The sequence below is a fragment of the Saccopteryx bilineata genome, chromosome 3, assembly GCF_036850765.1.
Source record: "Saccopteryx bilineata isolate mSacBil1 chromosome 3, mSacBil1_pri_phased_curated, whole genome shotgun sequence".
Classification (NCBI taxonomy): Eukaryota; Metazoa; Chordata; class Mammalia; order Chiroptera; family Emballonuridae; genus Saccopteryx; species Saccopteryx bilineata.
This window is the reverse complement of record NC_089492.1, coordinates 235,161,499-235,181,603: the sequence shown is the minus strand read 5'-3', so window position 1 is coordinate 235,181,603 and position 20,105 is coordinate 235,161,499. Positions and strand designations below refer to the sequence as shown.

Genomic DNA, 20,105 nt, shown 5'->3' with positions numbered 1-20,105 from the left:
CATACCAAATATTTTGCTGATTCCAAGGTTACACAGATGAATAAGATTCAGTTTTTGCTTATATTTCTTTCAGGTGAGTTGAGGAGATGGCCGGGAAAAGGGGATTTGTTATCTAGCATGAGCAGTGCTGTGATGGGGCAAGCATAGGAACTACAGATAGCACAGGCAAAGACTCCATACAACAGGGAAGTGCTCCTCGGAGGAGGTGATGCCTGTGTGAAGTCCCAGCACATGTGAAGGAGTTTGTCGCTAACAGAGGACGGGAAAGCATTCAGCTGGTTTCAACTTGCAAGGGCCCAGCAACAGGAGTGCATGCTGTGTTTTAGTAGTAGGGAGAACCAAGACTCTATGGGGAAAAAGGAAACCAGATTAAACATTCATGTGATATTTGGCTCCTTGAATCATTTTCATATCAATGGTTCATTTAATCATCAATTCACCAATGTGTATGGAGTTCCTACTGTTTGTGAGGCAAGTTGGTGGGCCCTGCAGAGGTTATATGAAAAAGAATCAGAACTGGATTCTGCCATCAATGGGCCACAGATTAATGATTGGGATGCCATGTGCCCATGTGAATTGTAACATGAGGAAATACTCCTAAAGGTATCAAAAAAGCACCATGGGAAATTAGAGAGAAGATAATTTTTAGCTAAGAAGATGACATCCATTGGAGAAGATGGCATTTGACCTTCAGAAGTGTAATTCTAACACCAGTTTTGATGTATGGTTTATTTTCCCCCATACATCAGAGCAATTCACCATGATACCAGCTGGGCACCCCACGATTCCACTCAGTTCTGACACTGTTTACCTGAAGATAGCATCAGATCTCACAGATTAAGGGCCCAGTCCTACAAAACTGTCCCTACCCCCAGTTTCAGATGCCAATCACAAATCCAGGTTGTCACCTATGCTTCCTACTTACTGGCTCTAGATCAGAGGTTCCAATACTCCTACCTTGTGTTTGATTAATTTGCTAGAGTGACTCACAGAACTAAATTTTTACTTACTAGATCTCTGCTTTATCAGAAAGAGATGGAACTCAGGAATAGCCAGATGGGAAAAAAATGCATAGGACAAGGTATGCGGGAGCATCCACAGGCTCTTTGAACAAGCCAGTCTCCGCATGGTAACCAACCCAGTAACTTTGGGTTTTTACAAAGGCTTCAGTACAAACATGATTGACTAAATCCTTGGCCATTGGTGGTTGTATCAATCTCCATATCCCCTTTTTTTTTTTCTGAAACTGGAAACCAGGAGGCAGTTAGACAGACTCCCGCATGCCCACCAGGAGGCGATGCTCCGCCCATCCAGGGCATCGCTCTGTTGTGACCAGAGCCATTCTAGCGCCTGAGGCAGAGGCCATGGAGCCATCCTCAACGCCCAGGCCAACTTTGCTCCAATGGAGCCTCGGCTGCGGGAGGGGAAGAGAGAGACAGAGAGGAAGGAGAGGGGGAGGGGTGGAGAAGCAGATGGGTGCTTCTCTTGTGTGCCCTGGCTGGGAATGGAACCTGGGACTCCTGCACGCCAGGCCGACGCTCTACCACTGAGCCAACCAGCCAGGGCCCATACCCTTCTTTCCTTTCCCCTGAGGTCCAGGGTGGGGCTGAAAGTTCCAATTCTCAAATCACAAGATTGGTTCCTCTGGCAACTGGTTCCAGGGACTTTCCAAAAGTCACCTTATTAAAGTAACAAATGACACCTTTATCATTCCTTTCACTTAGGATATTCCATGGGGCAATAGGAGAAAGACTGAATTTTGAACTTTATTATACATCACAGCAAGTTAGACGGTATTTAGATGTGTGAGTTTGTACAGGGAGAGCTTCCCTCTTAGGGCAATGGCTTGAGCAGTGTTAGGAAAGGGATAGCACATGTTCAAGAACAAGGAAGAGATAAAATCTGGCCTTGGCAGTGTCTGAGTTAGCTCACTCATTCATTCATTCCTTTATTCAATAAGAACTTACTGAGTACTTGGCATGTGGAAGACCATTCTGGGTTCTAGAGATTCAGTAGGGAACAAGTTGTTCCCTGCCTGCATAAAGTTTACACTTAAATTAAGGAGTTCTGTATTGAACACTATCTGAACCGTGCTTTTTAAATTATCATTTTGAAGTGCTACTAAGGTGAAGTATGAGATGCATAAGCACAACCAGACAGTCAGTGGTTTGAAATGAAGTGTCAGGCAGGGAGGAATTCAGAGAGAGAAACCAAGGAAAGCATACTGAGAACAAAAAGCAGAGGACTTTGAGCCAGGTTAAGGAGTTTGAAATTTAATCTCTTAATTTTTCTAAAAAACAGCCCTCTGTTTGAGTACTGGTGTTATGAGCAGGTGGAATCACAGAAAGTTACATGTCCTTTGAATTCAGGAAGACTTAGTTCTGAATCCCATGCCAGTTATAAACCACATGTACATGTCTCTTAACCTCTCTGGGCTTCAACTGCTTTATCCTTAAAATGAGATAATAACGTTCCCAGTGGAAGCTTAAAAGTGCTTAGCACAGTGCCCAGCAGAACAAAGCAGTCGTTGTAGGGCAATCTCCCTTCCCTTTCCACACAGGCCACAAAGGCTTTAAAAGTACCTTGCCTAGGACCCCCCACCTAGCTAATTAATGTGATCCATGTGAACTCTGTCCATCAGACCCCGCTGCTATAAGGTATAGTTGCCTAGAAACTATATTACCCCAAAGGGTTCAAAACTAAATTTGGAGCACTTAATAAAAACCTAGGGAAATGCCTATGTGGTCACCCCTATAGGGAGCCTTTTCCCTTGCAACACCTTTGCGGGCCATTCTCTAACATTTAGAATTTGGCCTCTTTCCCAAACTTGCCTGTACATCACAATTCATAGAGAAGTAAAAAATTACAGATTCCTAGGCCTTGTCCTAGATATACTGAAATCTACTCTCCAAGGATAGGGAAGGGTTTCCTTATTTTTACAGCTGCCCACGTGAGTCAGACGTCACCTATGTTTAGAGACCCACTGGCCTAGAATCCCACTCTCTTCTTGCTCCTTGCTAATATCCTGCTGATCATTAACGAGTCAGAGAGTCCTCTATACCAGCAATTCTGAAAATGTCATTCGCACACCAGTAGCATCAGCTCATGGGCACTAGTCAGAAATGCAAAGTCTCAAGCGTGCCGCAGGCTGACTGCGTCAGAAACCATGGAGAAAGATCCAGCATGGCTCAGAAAGCCTCCAGGTGATCCTGATGCACTCCAAATTTGGAAGGCCTCTCTGCTCTGTACTATTTCTGGGAGGTTCTCTGGTAATGCATCGGGAATCCAGGAGCACTGGGTAGATCTGCAAAACATAAGAAGGATGGTGAGGGCAGCCAAACTGGTATGTGGGGGGAGAAAAAGTAGAAACAAAGAAAAACAAGAAAGAAAAGGAGAAGCAGTCCCAGTATCTGTGGAGCATGACTTTGCTTGTTCCCATTTGGATCTTGATGTGAGCAGGTTTGTTATGATGTAGAATAATAATTACCCAGTTTCTCCCTGAAAAGACTGCTCCATACACTAAGAAACTCGAATTAGCATTCCTAGTGGCTGTGTGACCTTTGGTGAGTGACTTTACCTCTCTGGGTCTTGGGTCCCCGAGGTGCAGAAATGAGAGGCCTGGACTGATTGATCTCTAAGGGCTCCTCAGGCTGTAACTTTCTACAGCACTGCCTGAAGGAGCTGGGATTCGCTCTCACATTTGTTACCCTTCCTGAGCAAGGATATCCTCTTATGAGGGCTTCCTAGCGCAGGGAAACTAAAACGGAGGAGGTGGTGAGGGACCTGGAGTAAAGGACTTCCTTCCTGGAGTGTAGGAGCATCCAGGAATCCATGCACAGGGAAATTCCAGGCCGTCTGGATGTGAGAGAATTGCAGTCATCTACGCATGTTACAGGAGCCCGCCTTCCGGAGAAGGCATTATGTCACACTTGATAGCTCATTGTGACCTGGGAAACTCCTCAGTGATCTCGGGGAGAGTATATTCCTACAAAGACTCAGACGCCTTTTCACTCTGTCTCCACAGGAGGTCCCCAGCTGCTAGTCAGCCCCCTGTCTCCAGAGTCAACCTGCAAGGTAAGCCGTGCCATGGCCTGTCTACATGTTTCAGAATAATAAGTGTGCCTCTTACACAGAACCTTTCCTAGCATAATAGCATTTGTTTGTGTATCATGGCCCTCAAAAGTGTTTCTCTTGGTGACTTTTTTTTCAAAAGCATACTAGAGCTTGACCTCATTTTTTGTGAAACTGAATGAAAAGCTGTATCAAATGATTTTCCCATCACATGTATGCCCGGACTTTCAGAATGTGATAGATGAGCGGTAATGCTGCTTCCCAGAAGAGGAACAGGAGGCAGAGCTGTACTGATGGTGCAGCTTGACCTCAGCTTGCTGGCCTCAGCGAACTCCAGGAGACCTAACCTCAAATGCCCTGTTGCCCTCCTGTTATCCTGAGGGCCCCCCAGGCTGTTAGTGGTTTTCCTCTCCTTGTCAATCATAGATGCCCCTTGAATATACACTCTTTCCAAGTGTGAAACCAAGGGCTTTTTTCTAGGTCACAAATCATTTCTTGTAGACGTCACCCAATTTTTTTTTTTCCTCAGAGGTGTTTTTTTGTTTGTTTGTTTTTTACTGCTTTTTCCCTTTTATTATAAGGGCCATTATTTTTTTCCATAAAGCCTTTGATCTGAACAATAGTAGCTATATTGTGTAAAACTCTCAACTTACTTAAGCAAATTAAAACAAGTATTTTTTTTTTAATTTTGGTTTTGTTTTGGGTTTATTCTTCTTGCCAGTTGAGCTTCAGAAATTAGTTCACAAGAGGCAACTAACTGTCAAAACGTGTTTACTTTTATATTGGTGGAGGAATAATGTTACTTCTTTTCTAAATAGCTTAGGAAACAGTACCTTCATATTAGTTTTCAGTTTGCCAGTTTTAAATTGGAAATGCCTTGTGTCGTTAGACAATTTCATTCAAATAGAAGAATTTTTAAAGTTCCACAAACAGATTTGAAGTTAAAAGAACATTAAGGAGTCAAATAGCGAAGTGGTTTACTAAGCTTTAAATGAGTTCAAAAGTAATAACTATGAAATATATGGTCAAAATGTTTATGTATTATCTCTATGCAAACTGTCATACTATGTGGACTCATTCCTTATAGTCTATCTTCTTGGCTTCCACTGATATTTTTATTTTTATTTCCTCTCATCTTTCATCTCATTTTTCTGAAGTTGGAAACAGGGAGGCAGTCAGACAGACTCCTGCATACGCCCGACCGGGATCTACCCGGCACGCCCACCAGGGGGCAATGCTCTGCTCATCTGGGGCATTGCTCTGTTGCAACCAGAGCCATTGTAGCGCCTGAGGCAGAGGCCATGGAGCCATCTTCAGCGCCTAGGCCAACTTTGCTCCAGTGGAGCCTTGGCTGCGGGAAGGGAAGAGAGAGACAGAGAGGAAGGAGAGGGGGAGGGGTGGAGAGGCAGATGGGCACTTCTCCTGTGTGCCCTGGCTGGGAATAGAACCCAGGACTCCTGCACGCCAGGCCAACGCTCTGCCACTGAGCCAACTGGCCAGGGCTTAGGTAACATTTTTTAAAGTGCAAAATGGAGTTTTTCCCCTTGACCTGACCTCACTAGTGTGTCAGTGGTCCCGAGTAAAACCACAAGACACACAAGTCCAGTAACTTTTAGTGAGATTGCCTAACTGCACCTAACGTTTCCTCTGACACTTCCATGTTTCCAGCAGATGTTATGTTCTCTTACTGGCGCCATGGCCATAAGGACAATGGAAATAACACAAAAACCCAACTTTTATTATAAAAGAAGGGAACAAAGTCATTAGGTTTCATTGCTATGTTGACTTCTGAAATATTTATGGAGCATGCTTTAAAAATATTTTTATGAGGGCCCTAGCCAGTTGGCTCAGCGGTAGAGTGTTGGCCTGGCATGTGGAAGTCCTGGGTTCAATTCCCAGTCAGGGCATAGAGGAGAAGCACCTATCTGCTTCTCCACCCTTCTCCCTCTCCTTCCTCTCTGTCTCTCTCTTCCCCTCCCACAGCCAAAGCTCCATTGGAGCAAGGTTGGCCTGGGTGCTGAGAATGGCTCCATGGCCTCCACCTCAGGTACTAGAATGGCTCCGGCCACAGCGGAGCAAAGCCCCAGATGGGCAGAGCATCGCCCCCTGGTGGGCATGCCAGGTGGATCCCAGTCGGGTTCATGCAGGAGTCTGTCTGACTGCCTCCCCTCTTCTAACTTTGGAAAAATACTATATATATATATATATATATATATATATATATATATATATATATATATAATGAGGAAATGATTGAGAACAAGAACAAAAGTGAAAAAGGAAGATATTTGGTAGAGTTTACCTCTAGAGTGTCATAATATGAATCAGAGAGAAGAAAATAGTACTGTATCTATGGACTTCAAAAGCCTAGTGTGCTGATGTACTATTTCCTTTAGAAGTTTATAAAAAGAAAGTAGATAGAGTGTTTTAATATAATACTGGTATTACATACTTGGAGATTAAAGGAGGTGGTTTAGAAAATATCATTTTGTCATACTGGCCTACCAGTGAGACACCTTCACTCACATTTCTGTTAGCCAAATTTTCTCGGATGCACCAAAAATTTGAATCAGTTCAAATATATATATATTTTATTCAGTGAGAGTAGAAGAGGCAAAGAGACAGACTCTTGCATGCGCCCCAACTGGAATCCACCCGGCAAGCCCAATAGGGGGCAATGCTCTGCCCATTTAGGGTGTTGCTCTATTGCTCAGCAACCGAGCTCTTCTTAGCATCTGATGCAGAAGCCATAGAGCCATCCTCAGTGCCCGGGCCAACTCACTCCAATCAAGCCATGGTTGCAGGAGGGGAAGAGAGAGAAGCAAAAAGGGAAGATAGAGATAGAGAAGCAGATGGGCGCTTTTCCTGTGTGCCCTGATCAGGAATCGAACCTGGGACATCCACACACTGGGCCGACACTCTATCACTGAGCCAACGGGCAAGGGCCCAGTTCAAATATTTAAACTAAGTTTTCTTCTTCTTGTAATAAATACATTAAGAGAAATGTGATGTTTATGGTTTTATAAATTAGCTCTTTAACCAAAGATGCTGCTGAAAAGGTCATTTTGTGCTATTGGCACAGTAACTACAGCTTGGCAACCAGAGCCTTTTGCTAGGTTCTTTTGAAACAATGGAACAAAGAAATGACAATACCACTTAGGCAATTTGTTTTTGTCCGTCATTGTGGCAAACTACAAATATCCTGGCTTTTCATCGGGAAGGGAATATAGTGATACCCAATTATTACATAATTATAGGTTTCAAAATCTTACTGCTGAAACACAGTCAAAAGAGAAAAGAGGACACAGACACATCCTGTGTTTTGTTCTTATTATCAGCTTAAATGAGTCAGGCAGATTTTTTCCTGTTATTTTAATATTTATCAGCATATGACAAAGAGGTGTGTTTAAATAGAAACTTTAAAGGGGAATGAAAAATAAGTGGCTCTGAGCAAACAGAACCGAAAGCCAGAGTGCTGTTGTAAAGGTCATTGTTCATGATACTAAGATCAAATGTTCATTTATTAGCCCTGAAGACTCATGTATTTGAATTGTGATCCAAGATAAAAAATAAAAAAAAATACGAGAAACACAATCATTTACCCCGTTTTAGCAATAATCCACTTTGTTAGGAAAGCCTGGCTAAGGTAACTAGATTCTTGTATAAAAGCAAATTTGAGAGACAGAAAGAGAGAGAGAGACAGAGAGACAGAGAGAGAGAGAGGAAAGGCAATTCCTTTTAAAAAGCATTTTTAAATGCGTCTGAATGAAAGCAGTGCAATTTATTTTAAATGCTGATTGTCAGAAACCATGATTAAAATGATACATTTGCTTTGCAAATCAATCATTAACTAGGATATTCATGAGGGAAATCAAAGCAAATTTCTCAGTCTGAAGTAACCTTTTCACTGTTTAACCAAAATTATTACAACATAAATATCTCTCCTCTGCAAAGACATTCAATTTTTTTTTTAATATTTTTTTTAGAAAATCAGTGTAATTCTTCCTTTTTTGTGCTCTGGCAAGAATTCCATTCTCAGATATTCTATTGTTCATGGCTTATGTCTCCATTATTGAAGTTTTTTGAAGGTAGTGGCTATACCTTATTCAGGTCTTTGTCATTTAATATGCTTTAGCCTAGTGATGTTCACATAGTAGCAAGACAGTAAATATTGACCAGGAAAACTACAAAGAGTCTGAAGACTTCATCTTAAGAAAGATGCTTACCTGACTGGGCAGTGGTGCAGTGGATAGAGCATCGGACTGGGATGCAGAGGACCCAGGTTTGAGACCCTGAGCTCGCCAGCTTGAGCGCAGGCTCATCTGGTTTGAACAAAGCTCACCAGCTTGGACCCAAGGTCACTGGCTCGAGCAAGGGGTTACTCGGTCTGCTGAGGGCCCACGATCAAGGCACATATGAAAAAGCAATCAATGAACAACTAAGGTGTTGCAATGAAAAACTAATGATTGATGCTTCTCATCTCTCTCTGTTCCTGTCTGTCTGTCCCTATCTATCCCTCTCTCTGACTCTCTCTCTGTCTCTGTAAAAAAATAAAAATTAATAAAAATAAAAAAGAAAGATGCTTATAAATTAAAATTTAATCAGTCTGTATTTTTATCTCTATGGCTATGAAAAAGTATTCAATTTTGAGTTTTCTTTTACTATTCCCCATACGTTATTACACTGAAATTAAAAGAGCTTTGAAACACACTCTATAACTGCTTAAATATATCAGTGTGGTCATAAAGGTTTTAAATGAAAAGAGTTCAATTTTAAAAATTGTCAGTTGGCACTTTGAATAGGAAAGCTAGAGTAAAGTAACAGAGAATTTAAAACCCAGAAAGTGGAGCAAAGTGGAAGCCATATGTTTCCAAGTCAAGGAAAAAGATGTAGAAATCCTACATCAGGGTGTGAAGTTTAATGAGCATTTCAGTTTTTGTCACATTTGCCTTTTCCCAGGTAGAAATTTCAAGCTTTTTCTACATGATGCTTAGGGAAAAAATAGAGTAGGAGAAAGAACATTCCAAAACAAGATTCAGGAACTTAGCTTCTGTCCTCTGTACATACTCAAAGTGGAAAATTAAAGTAGTTCTTAGAATTTCAGCACACAATACTATTTTCGACAGAAAAAATCGGATAATTGAAGAAAATCAATGTGTGTTTGTGTGTGCATGGTTGAGTGTGTGAGCAAGTGGGTATGTGGTCTGTGTGGTGGTGGTGGTGGTGGTGTGTGTGTGTGTGTGTGTGTGTATAGGATAGTTGTCCCACTTTGTCCACCCATCCATCCCTGGCCGTGGCCATGCATTTCAGTAATGATTACAGGCACACCATGAAAGTAAGAATTTACTGAAACAGTCAACTATCGAGTGTTCACTGCCTTTAAAAAATGATTTTTTATGGCCCTAGCTGGTTGGCTCAGCGGTAGAGCGTCGGCCTGGCGTGCGGGGGACCCGGGTTCGATTCCCGGCCAGGGCACATAGGAGAGGCGCCCATCTGCTTCTCCACCCCCCCCCTCCTTCCTCTCTGTCTCTCTCTTCCCCTCCCGCAGCCAAGGCTCCATTGGAGCAAAGATGGCCCCAGGCACTGGGGGTGGCTCCTTGGCCTCTGCCCCAGGCGCTAGAGGGGCTCTGGTCGCGGCAGAGTGACGCCCCCGGAGGGGCAGAGCATCGCCTCCTGGTGGGCAGAGCGTAGCCCCTGGTGGGCGTGCCGGGTGGATCCCGGTTGGGCGCATGCGGGGAGTCTGTCTGGCTGTCTCTCCCTGTTTCCAGCTTCAGAAAAATACAAAAAAAAAATGATTTTTTATATATGTATTTTTTGCATTACTTAGGATTAGAGAAGCGTTCCTTCTAGTGGCTAGCACTTCTGGTTCATGTGAATGTGACTTGATTTGTAATAATATGTGTCATATATACAACCCTGTAGCAGCTAAATTGATGTGTAAGATGGGATGTTCTAGTCTAATTTTCTTATTTCAAAATTTACCAATAAATGTATTGAGCAAGAGCATCACCAATGTAACAGATCAGCTATTATGAAGAACAAACAAGTCCATGGGTCATAGTAAATGACGGCAAAGCATGTCACAAAGATGACTAGAGAAGTTCCTTGAGGAATTCAAGCTAAACTACTCGAAACCTCACGTCTCTACCAACCTGAGTATCCTCAGCCTTGGTTGATGGTGGTTTCCAACTCCAGTCAATTAAATGTGTTCCAAGAAAAGCTGTGTGTGAAGACATAGGGCTTTCCAGTGAGTCTGAAATAAGGTGGCTTAAGTGAAAAACAGACTTAATTAATATATATATATATTTTAGTGCTTATGGGAATCTGTTTCTTCTATTAAGTATATAGGCCATTCTAGGGAGGAAATGACTCTTTGCTGGTTGATAAAACACATGAGAAGTTTTCCCCTAGGAAGCCTATTTCTCAGTACGAGTTCCTCCTGTATCTTTACTTTGATTATTAATATTCCACTGGAATTCATGGGACTGTACCAGATGCAGGGTCTGTGAGAGGAGTGGACAAGGGGCTCAGTGAGTTCTCTTGGAGTCTAAGAAATTCAGAAAGTCATGACATCAACTCAGTTCTCATTCTCTGCCAGAGCTGCCAGGGCCAAGGCTGAGAGAGGAACTGTGCATGTACAAGTAAAGGGCTCTCTGAGCCCCGAGGCCATGCCTGAGAGCCAAGCTGAGGCAGATGCCTGGAAGCTAAGCCCAGCATAAGCAGACCATTCGCTTCACTTCTACATTAAGCAAGACTGTCACGCAGGATTGCAAAACTCATGGACAAATACAAGTAAAATCAATTGTGTTACCAAAGGCTGTGACCACTCATGATAAAGAAGAAGAGAAGGGATTGAAAGAAATTACAAAAAAGAAAGAGAGAGAAAGGAAAAGGAAAAAACTAGAAATAACAGATTATTTTTTCTTTTGTGTTCTGAATGCCTTGTGGCCTGAATTATTGGTATAATTGCCTTAATTACTCACCTTGAGTGATTAGGCAACTTGCATACCTAACAATAAGGCAAAATGCACTAGAAAAGCCCCAGTAATTCTGAGAATAATTCCCAAAATGGTTGTTTTATAAGAATTGCTTTTGTCTAAAATAGCCTTCTTGTGAAATTTTACCCTAGAGCATCAACAATGAGTTATTTATATTGATTTGCAATTATTTCATATATGTCTAAAATTAAGTATGAGTAGTTGCAAAAACATTGACAAGTCAACTAAAGTGCAAATACATAGTTAAAATGTTACCCTCTAAGCAAACATTGCCAAAAATAAAGCCCTGCTCATTAATGACTATTTCACCCGTTTGAAATTAATTTCTAAATTTAGTGTGCATGTTTCTTCATATTAAATAAAACTGCTGAGACCTGCGGTGTCTAACCTCTCACTTGCTGCCTAAAGAACTGAGTTCGTTCCGCGTGGACTCCACTTCATGTTTTCATACTGCTGAGAAACACCATCCACCCACCCCCCCTGAAAGTTGGAATCATGCATGTTAGTAAGTATTTCAGTTATGCCATTGACGTCAATGGAGTCATTAAATAGATTGCTGGCCCTCCCAGAGGCAAATCACTGCCAGGGACCTAGATACAGACACGTTTTTTACAAAGACAACCATCGGGTTTTGCTAAAGCAGTAAGTCAGAGAAAGGGAAAAGTTTATACTTTAGCTGACCTATGTCCAAACACTGTTTCTTTCTTTCCTTTGCATTTCAGTTCCGGCCTTTCTTTCTCTTTGGTTACAGTTGGCTCAGGCAGATGCTCAGATATAGTTGCCTCCCTGTTTTACGTGCAAAAGCATCTTCTGTTATTGAGACCAGGAAGGGTGACAATCCACTTTTTAAAATGTGCCTTACCTTTAGCTCTACACAGCCTATCTTGATGTTTATTTGGTGGCATAAATTGTCTAGGCAAATTCTATTGTCTGCCAGTAAAGCTGTGTTTGATGTATAGTTCCTTGAATAAACAGCTTCTTCTAAACACACACGCACGCATGCACACACGCACAATTTTATCCTTTCTGCCGCCCCTGTGTGGCTTATAGCAAAGGCCCTCATCTATGAATCAACCTTTATGCAGCCTACACTGTGCTCAGGCACTAGGGCTCTGAAACAAAGTGTGGATGGAGGAGTCTGGGAAGAGAGATTCACTTCTCTCAGCTGCTTCATCTGCAGAGAGCTGGCAGGAGGCTGCCCTGTGCCTGTGTCCTCCCGAATCCCCATGGCTGCCTGCCTTAAGCCCAGTCATGCAGCTCCCAGATGTGTCAGAATGAGCCTTCAGGAAACAGCTGCCTTTTTCTGGATCTTCTTGACAGCTCTATTCACTTGGGCAGCCCCGGGAGTCAGAGCCAGAGGTCCACCTCACACCTGGATTCTTCTACCTCCCAGGCTCAGTTAGGGAGCCATCTTGAATATGCATCATTCTTCAATCTGGTTGTCAGAATCCACATTATTGGTTTTGGCACTCATCTCAGTTTCCAGACCCTGGTCCTTTACTCCCTAAACTCCTCCACTTCCCTACTAGTAAGTATATATAGAAACATCAGGTACCTGACTCCTTTGGAGCCCTTTTTGGTTCATCTGGAGGTCCATATCCACCTCCTCTTCACCACTGCTCTGTGTCTCATTTTCCTGACTTTGAGTAATGGCTTCATCATCCACCTTCTTACTTCTCTCTTCACTTTCCAGAGCCAATTCTTGTCGTTATGATATATTTATTTTCTTAGTTGGCTATCCTTTGACTTCAGGATAAGATCTCCACTTATCAGATATGCAAAGTCCTCCAAATTTTGCTCCTAATTCCTTCTTTGTCATCCCCCACTCTATCCCCTGCCCCTATGCACAGTTGATGGCCAAGGTGCTCTGAACATAGTGTCCCTCCAATGTGCCAGGCTCTTCCGGCTGCCCTGCCTTTGTGCATGCTGTTCCTTCAGCCTGGGCTGTTCTTTCTCAAATATACCGTTCACATATTCAGCTCAGGGATTTTTTTTTTTACACTGTCACTGTGAACAAGTTCTTTATACTCATTGATTCTTGGATTCTGGAGTCAGGATTAAACTAAATATATAGTCTCAATCTAGGTCCTGATATAAAGTATATACTTAGTAAATACTAGTTCTTTTACCCATTTTCATCTGAAAAGTGCTTTTTTTTTAATCCTACAAGACTCAGCGTGTTTGCTATCTTCTAGATGTGCTCCCCATGATTCATCTAAAATTACTCTCAGTTATTATCTTTCCTTATATAACTTTAAAAACTTTTTATTGATTTAGAGGGAGAGAAAGAGAGAAACATCAATATGTTGTTCCACTTACTTATGCATTCATTGGTTGATTCTTGCATGTGCTTTGCCTGGGAATCAAACCTGCAACCTTGTTGTATTAAGATGACGTTCCAACCAACTGTGCTTCTCAGCCTGGGTCTCAGTTATTATCTTAATTGTTATCTCAATTATTGCACTTGTCATAGTATGCTGTATTTAATTACTAAATTTTTCTCCCCTTCTAAGCTAAGTGTCCCAAGTTCAAGTCCTAATCCCCTTCTTTTGAATTTATCTCCAATTCATAGCATATAATCGAGAATACAGTAGATACTCAATAAATATTTATGAAATGAACAAATACAAATGAGCGTATGCCCATGTCTGAATCAGAAAGGATTGGAAAGAAGGTGAGGCTCATATTAAACTTTTTTGAAGGCTTGTCTATCTTCTAGCTCTCAGGCACGTGCACAGTGCTGACGTCCCTAACTGATCTTGACTACATGTGACTTTGCTTTACTGGAAGTGAACTCTTTATTATCTCTTACTGCAAGAAGAAGTGACAGTGTTAAAAGAAGTGAAAAAAAATGACTAAATGTGGACTAACTTATCATACACTATCTTATGCTGTTAGTGCCTGTTACAGTGCCTGGTACAAGATAGGTAGTCAACTAGCATATTGAATTGAATTGGGTTGGGAATCTTGAGTCAATCCCTTAGACAAATTACTTCTCTGAGACTCAGTTGTTGTTTTTTTTAATCTGAAAAGTGGGCATTTTACTGTTATATCTCATAAGACTGCTGTGAGGACTGAGTAAGAACAGCTATGTGTGTAGTGGTTAAGAGTGAAGACCCTGGGCCTGACCTGTGGTGGCGCAGTGGATAAAGTGTCAACCTGGAAATGCTGAGGTTGCCAGTTCAAAACCCTGGGCTTGCCTGACCAGACGGTGGTGCAGTCGATAGGGCGTCAGACTGGGATGCGGAAGACCCAGGTTCGAGACCCCGAGGTCGCCAGCTTGAGCGTGGGCTCATCTGGTTTGAGCAAAAATTCACCAGCTTGGACCCAAGGTCGCTGGCTCCAGCAAGGGGTTACTCGGTCTGCTGAAGGCCCGCGGTCAAGGCACATATGAGAAAGCAATCAATGAACAACTAAGGTGTCGCAATACGCAACGAAAAAACTAATGATTGATGCTTCTCATCTCTCCGTTCCTGTCTGTCTGTCCCTGTCTATCCCTCACTCTGACTCTCTCTCTTTCTGTCTCTGTAAAAAAAAAACAAAAAAAAAAAACAAAAACAAACAAACAAAAAAAAACCCTGGGTTTGCCTGGTCAAGGCACATATGGGGTTGATGCTTTCTGCTCCTCACCCGTTCTCTCTCTCTCTCTCTCTCTCTCTCTTCTCTATAGTGAATAAATAAAATCTTTATAAAAAAAGAGTGAAGATCCTGGAACCAGACTCCCTCTTTCAAATCCCTGCTCTTCCACTCTGTGACTTTAGGACAAATTTTTTAACCTCTCAATGTCCCAACCACATCATCTCCAAAGCTCAGATGGAAACTGTACATACCTCATATGTTCGTTGTAAAGATTAAATATACAAACATAAATAAAATACCTCCTGGCACTGAGAAAATGCCAGTGTTAGTAGTGGTATATGTTGTGTTCTACAACCTGCTTCCCACAGCACAGGGCACAGAGCAGGTGGTCAATGTGTGAAAGCGAAGAGCCCAGGCTGCTGGTATCAGTAGGGAACCAAAACAGAAAGCGTCGTTGGAATGTGTGAAGAGGTTCCGATCTACTTCCCTTCCATAGTGACGCAAACTAGAAGGTGATCTTTCTTTGAATTTTAAGATTCATTTTCCCTGAACCCATAAACATCTGCTTATATTGAAACAGATTTGGAGTTGAAGGTAGGATCTTCCAGGACATATAGGAAAAACTAGGGGGGCTGGAGGGAGAATGGAGCTGATGCCCAATGTTAGAGTACAAAGAAGAACGTTCAGTCAGAATTCTGATAAACTAGATCTTAGTTAACTGAGAGTTTTCCTTTGCATAGCCTGGGAGGACTGCACTTAGCTATGTAACTCATTACCGTTGTATTTAAGTATAATATGCAGGCCTTCGCACATTCCTGTACAGGCACAGGGCTTTCAGCCCAGGAGGCTCGGCCGAGAGGAGGAGCTGGTGCAGAAGAGCCTACAGGGAGAAGACAAACGTACTATCAGCAGAGTCCAGCCTGGGAGGTCTCTGACTCTTTTGTAAAATACTCTTATGCTCTTTCTCCATTACTTCTGCGAGGGTTGGGGGCATTGTCACCCCCATCTGCCACTTCTCACCTCCTTGTTGTGAAGGAGAGGAGATGAAAAGTCAGGGTTGGCCTATAGAAGAATGAATATGAATGTTGGGAGATGAAGGAGGAAGGAAGAGGACCATCTAAGTTTCCTTCTGCCTCCTTCATCCACAAGACCATGTGATCCTGGGGGCAGGGCAAATTCTGCTTGCTTGCTTCTAGTAACTCCTGTATGGAGTTACCTCCAGAAGTGTTCTCGGAAGCCAGGAGCATTTCAAGGAACAGTGTTTCACACAAGAGAAAAGAAGCAAAGCAGAACTGTCCCTTGAACTAAAGAACAGGCTACAGAATTCACTGGATCTTTTTCTCAGTTTATTGCCTTGATGTATCCCCAGCCAGAAGTACTGTTGACAAGGAACGGAAGTAACCCCTCCGAGTTTTGTGTACTTTTTCTGTCTCTCTTTGGCTTTGTCCACCGAGTAAGCTGGGGCCATGGTGATTATCCAGAGCATTTGGTACTGTCAGACAAGGCGGTCTTTGCCCCTGTCCCCTGAGTTGTACTTTGGGCTTTGCATTTCCAGGGTCTAGTCTGGCTGGTACTGCTCGTCTAGTAAGGAGGGAATTTTAGAAGCCCCACATGCCTGCCTCTGATTGCAGGAGGGGAAAAGAGATACCATTCAACTCCTGTTAAGTGCCAAGCACTCTGCTGGGCCCTCTGTATATGTTATCTCACTTAATTCTCCCAAATAAACTGTTTTGCAGCTATTATTGTCCCTATTTCACAGACTTAGAAGAGGAGGCTCGGGGAATATATGAGCCTTACTGTGGGTACACAGTTAGTAAATGATGAAGTCAGAAGTGAAACCTAGTTCTGTGTTTTTTGAAAACTCATGCTCTTTCCTCTAGCCTAGACCACACTGTCCCTGCCTCTGCCCCGTTGTAAACCTCGGATGTTATAACTAACTGAAAGGGGGATGGTGAGAATTTCACAACTGGAGAGCAAACAAAGGTACTGAGTTTTCTATAGCCTAAAGAATTACTAGATAAGAGAGAATTTCCTTTAGTTCTTCTGTCAACTATCCATTTTATTGTAAGTAGTAAGAAAATGTGTAAGTCTTAGGAGAAAAAATGTCTTGTCCATGCCCATTATTTATTGCTTCATTTATTCAATAAACATTTATTAAATGCTGACTGTGTATGAGACCCTGTGTTAGACGCTGGGACACAGTGATGAAGACAATGAGTTCAGACCCTGACCTTGCGAAGCTTCAGTCCAGGAAATATTAAGTGAATAAATACACAAGCATACATTTGATCATTTTAATGAAGAAAAGTGCATAATGCTGTAATATTGCCTCACCTGTAAAAGTGGGACTAACTCTTGTACTTATCATTAGGATTGTTGTAATATTTAAGTGAGTAGTATATGTAAAGCATTTAGAACCCTGATTACCATCTAGTTATTATTTAATGTTTACTATCTTATCATTATCATTAGTTATTATTGGGAGTAATGTAGTTTGGGGGCAAAGAAGACTTTTGTAAATGACCTGGAACTTCAGACTTAAACACTGAGTAGGTGTTGGCTGGGTAGAGACAGTAACAAAAAACCTAAAAGGTGCTACAATCAGAAACTTTGATTGGTAGAGTGCCGGTGAAGGACAAGGCCAGAGAAGTTGAGAGAAGCCAGACTAAACAGAGCATTTTTAGGCCATTGTAGAACATGTAGCTTCTAGTCCAAATTCAGTGGGGGGGGGGGGGGGGGGGGGCATTCATAGTTTTTGAGAAGGAAATTGATATGATCTGATTTGAATTTTAAACACAGCATTTCTCCCTGGGCTACAAATCTGGGCCATTGGCACCTCCTATGTGCTCCCCAGCACATGTGTTTTTTCTGTCATGCTACTCAGTACCTGTCCCTTCCATTCACCTTCGTGGTTAAGAAGGCAAGCTCCAGACTGTCTGAGTTTAGTCCTGGCTGTATTCTTTTCTGTATGCTTATATACAAGTCATTCAACATCTTTGGGCCTTTGTTTCCTCATATGGACAATGGGGCAATAATAGAACCTTTGGCATAGAATTGTATGAAAGCTAAATTAGTTAATGTATGTAAAGAACAATGGCCAGCACACAGAAAACACTGACTAAATTTTAATTGTTTTTAAGGTATTATAACTGCCTGCTTTCACCATTAGATTGCATGCTCAATGCCTGGCATACAAATTATATTTTGGAAAAAAAAAAAGAATGAATAACAAGAGAGGTTGTACAATGAATTGAAGTAAAAGGAGAGAAAGATTAGTGTCCTATTCATGGAAAAACGGACTTCCTTGGGTCAGGGGTAGATGCTGATAAGGAAGAGTTTGCTTGTGGGTACGAGAAACTGAATGACTTTGCAACTGTCCCACTGTTTCAGCTTTTCGGAACTTGAAACAACTTGTTTCAAAATCTATGATGTCAATCTGGATTGCCATCTGCACAAAATGACAACTGGGCTTGTGAAAGAGCTGTTTCACTCTCGTAGGTGATACAGCTATCTCTCTAGGAGGCAGAGGCTAAACCTCCGACGTTCTCCAGTTGCTGGCTTTGGAAAGACACCAAGAGCACCAGTCATTCTGCTAAGGCCAAAACACTGACTTCCTTTTCATCCCTACATTGCTGAGAAAGGCTCAAGCTAACAGAGGCTCAGTTCTGTGAAATCAACACACACCTCCAGTGTGGTACAGAAGCCCTGGGAGAAGCTTTTCATGCCTTTGTATAGCTGGAAAGGCTTGGGCAATCAGTGGCAACTGTACGTCTGCATGCAGAGCGCCGGCCCTGGCAACGAGCTCTTCAGCTCTCCAAGTGTCCAGTTCTTGCCATGTGCGTGGACGCGTGTGCGTGCTGGCTTGCTATGTTCTTATCCCGGGGAAAATAAGGGTACTTCCATGCTTTTTGTCAACACAATGGGCCTCTGTTTTCACTGACCTTATTATCCATTATTTCTTCCTCTCTCATCTGAAGTTTAGCCAGATTCTCTCTTCACCTGCAGGCCCTTTCAAGGCTTGCCTCTGATTTGCCCCTCTCTTCCTGCCTCTCAAACTTCTCTCCCCCTTTCCTATAGTACTTTTACTCTGACTCAGAAACTTACCTGTGAAAAGCCTCCTATGATTAGTTCTGCCTATTGCAATAATTTTCCACTGGATTTACGTTAATATTAGATGATTTGTGACCCGTGTTGCTTTTTAAAAGCATCATAGTTCTTTATGCCATGAGCATAAGTTCTTCCTGTATTATTTATATATTTGTTCAGGTTTTGTGTATTCCTTAAGTTAAAGTTTTTATTATAACCTGTCACCAAGCCAGTGGGCTCCGTGTTGGTGCTGTGAACGACCTAACAGGGCCCAGGCATTGGCAGCACATCCACTAATCGTTGGTGACAGCACAAACGCATCACCATTCTTCTCACCATTCTCTCTGCAGAGTTGCCATGAGAGAAAAGAACCTCAGCTTTGCAAGAAGGCTGGTCAGTGTGTTTCCCATGTTGGAGACCACAATTGATGTTAACTTTTAGCCTGAAATATCTTGTGGGAAGGGGTAGGAGTGAGGTGGGAATCCTCTTTATGTGTATTGCTAATGGAAATGTGGCCTGACCAGGCAGTGGCACAGTGGATAGAGCGTCGGACTAGGATGCGGAGGACCCAAGTTCAAGACCCCGAGGTCACCAGCTTGAGCGTGGGTTCATCTGGTTTGAGCAAAGCTCACCAGCTTGGACCCAAGGTCACTGGCTTGAGCAAGGGGTTACTCAGTCTGCTGTAGCCCCACAGTCAAAGTACATATGAGAAAGCAATCAGTGAACAGCTAAGGTGTCGCAACAAAAAACTAATGATTGATGCTTCTCATCTCTCTCCATTCCTGTCTGTCTGTCCCTATCTATCCCTCTCTCTGACTCTCTTTCTCTGTAAAAAAAAAAAAAAAAAAAAGAAAGAAATATGAATATTACCCAGATTCACTATGACATCCTTGAGAGTCCTTCCTTCTCAAGCTTGAATTTTCAAGGCTCCTTATCTCTACTTTCCTTCTGAGTCTTGTGTTCCTGTCACTGAGAAAGCACCTATTCAGAGATAAGGCCTTCCACCCCTTTGGGCAACATTTACACCAGGCAACTCTCCACGCCCTGTTCATGGCCTTGTATTTCACCACAGCTCCCAGCTTCCGCTGTCACCTCTATCCCTGCATCTCAGTGAGAGACCTGGGCAGTCTAACCCAAAGCCACCTGGCTCCTATAACCACCTCCAGGCTGGAATGTTTTAGACCTTATGATCCTGTCTTCAAGGTACAGTTTCTTCCTCACTTTTGTTTATCTTTTGATAGAGAACTGCTCTTAGCAAATTACTAACCTGAACCTACTGTTGATAATTTCTGAATTTAAGGAACTAGCATCTCCCCATACTCTTTCCCCCCAAATCTTAACTTTCAAGTTTTGAGTAACTTGTTTAACCCA

General features: G+C 42.5%; 1 protein-coding gene across 2 annotated transcripts in view; it reads left to right on the top strand.

Annotated features, from left to right (window-relative positions):
* Positions 1-20,105, top strand: part of PDE4B (phosphodiesterase 4B) — a 549,769-nt gene that overhangs the window by 425,211 nt on the left and 104,453 nt on the right. For both annotated transcript variants that reach the window (XM_066268958.1, XM_066268959.1), the window contains one exon: positions 4,025-4,074. In XM_066268958.1, the coding sequence (XP_066125055.1) occupies positions 4,025-4,074 (50 nt within the window). The remainder of the gene's footprint in view (positions 1-4,024; positions 4,075-20,105) is intronic.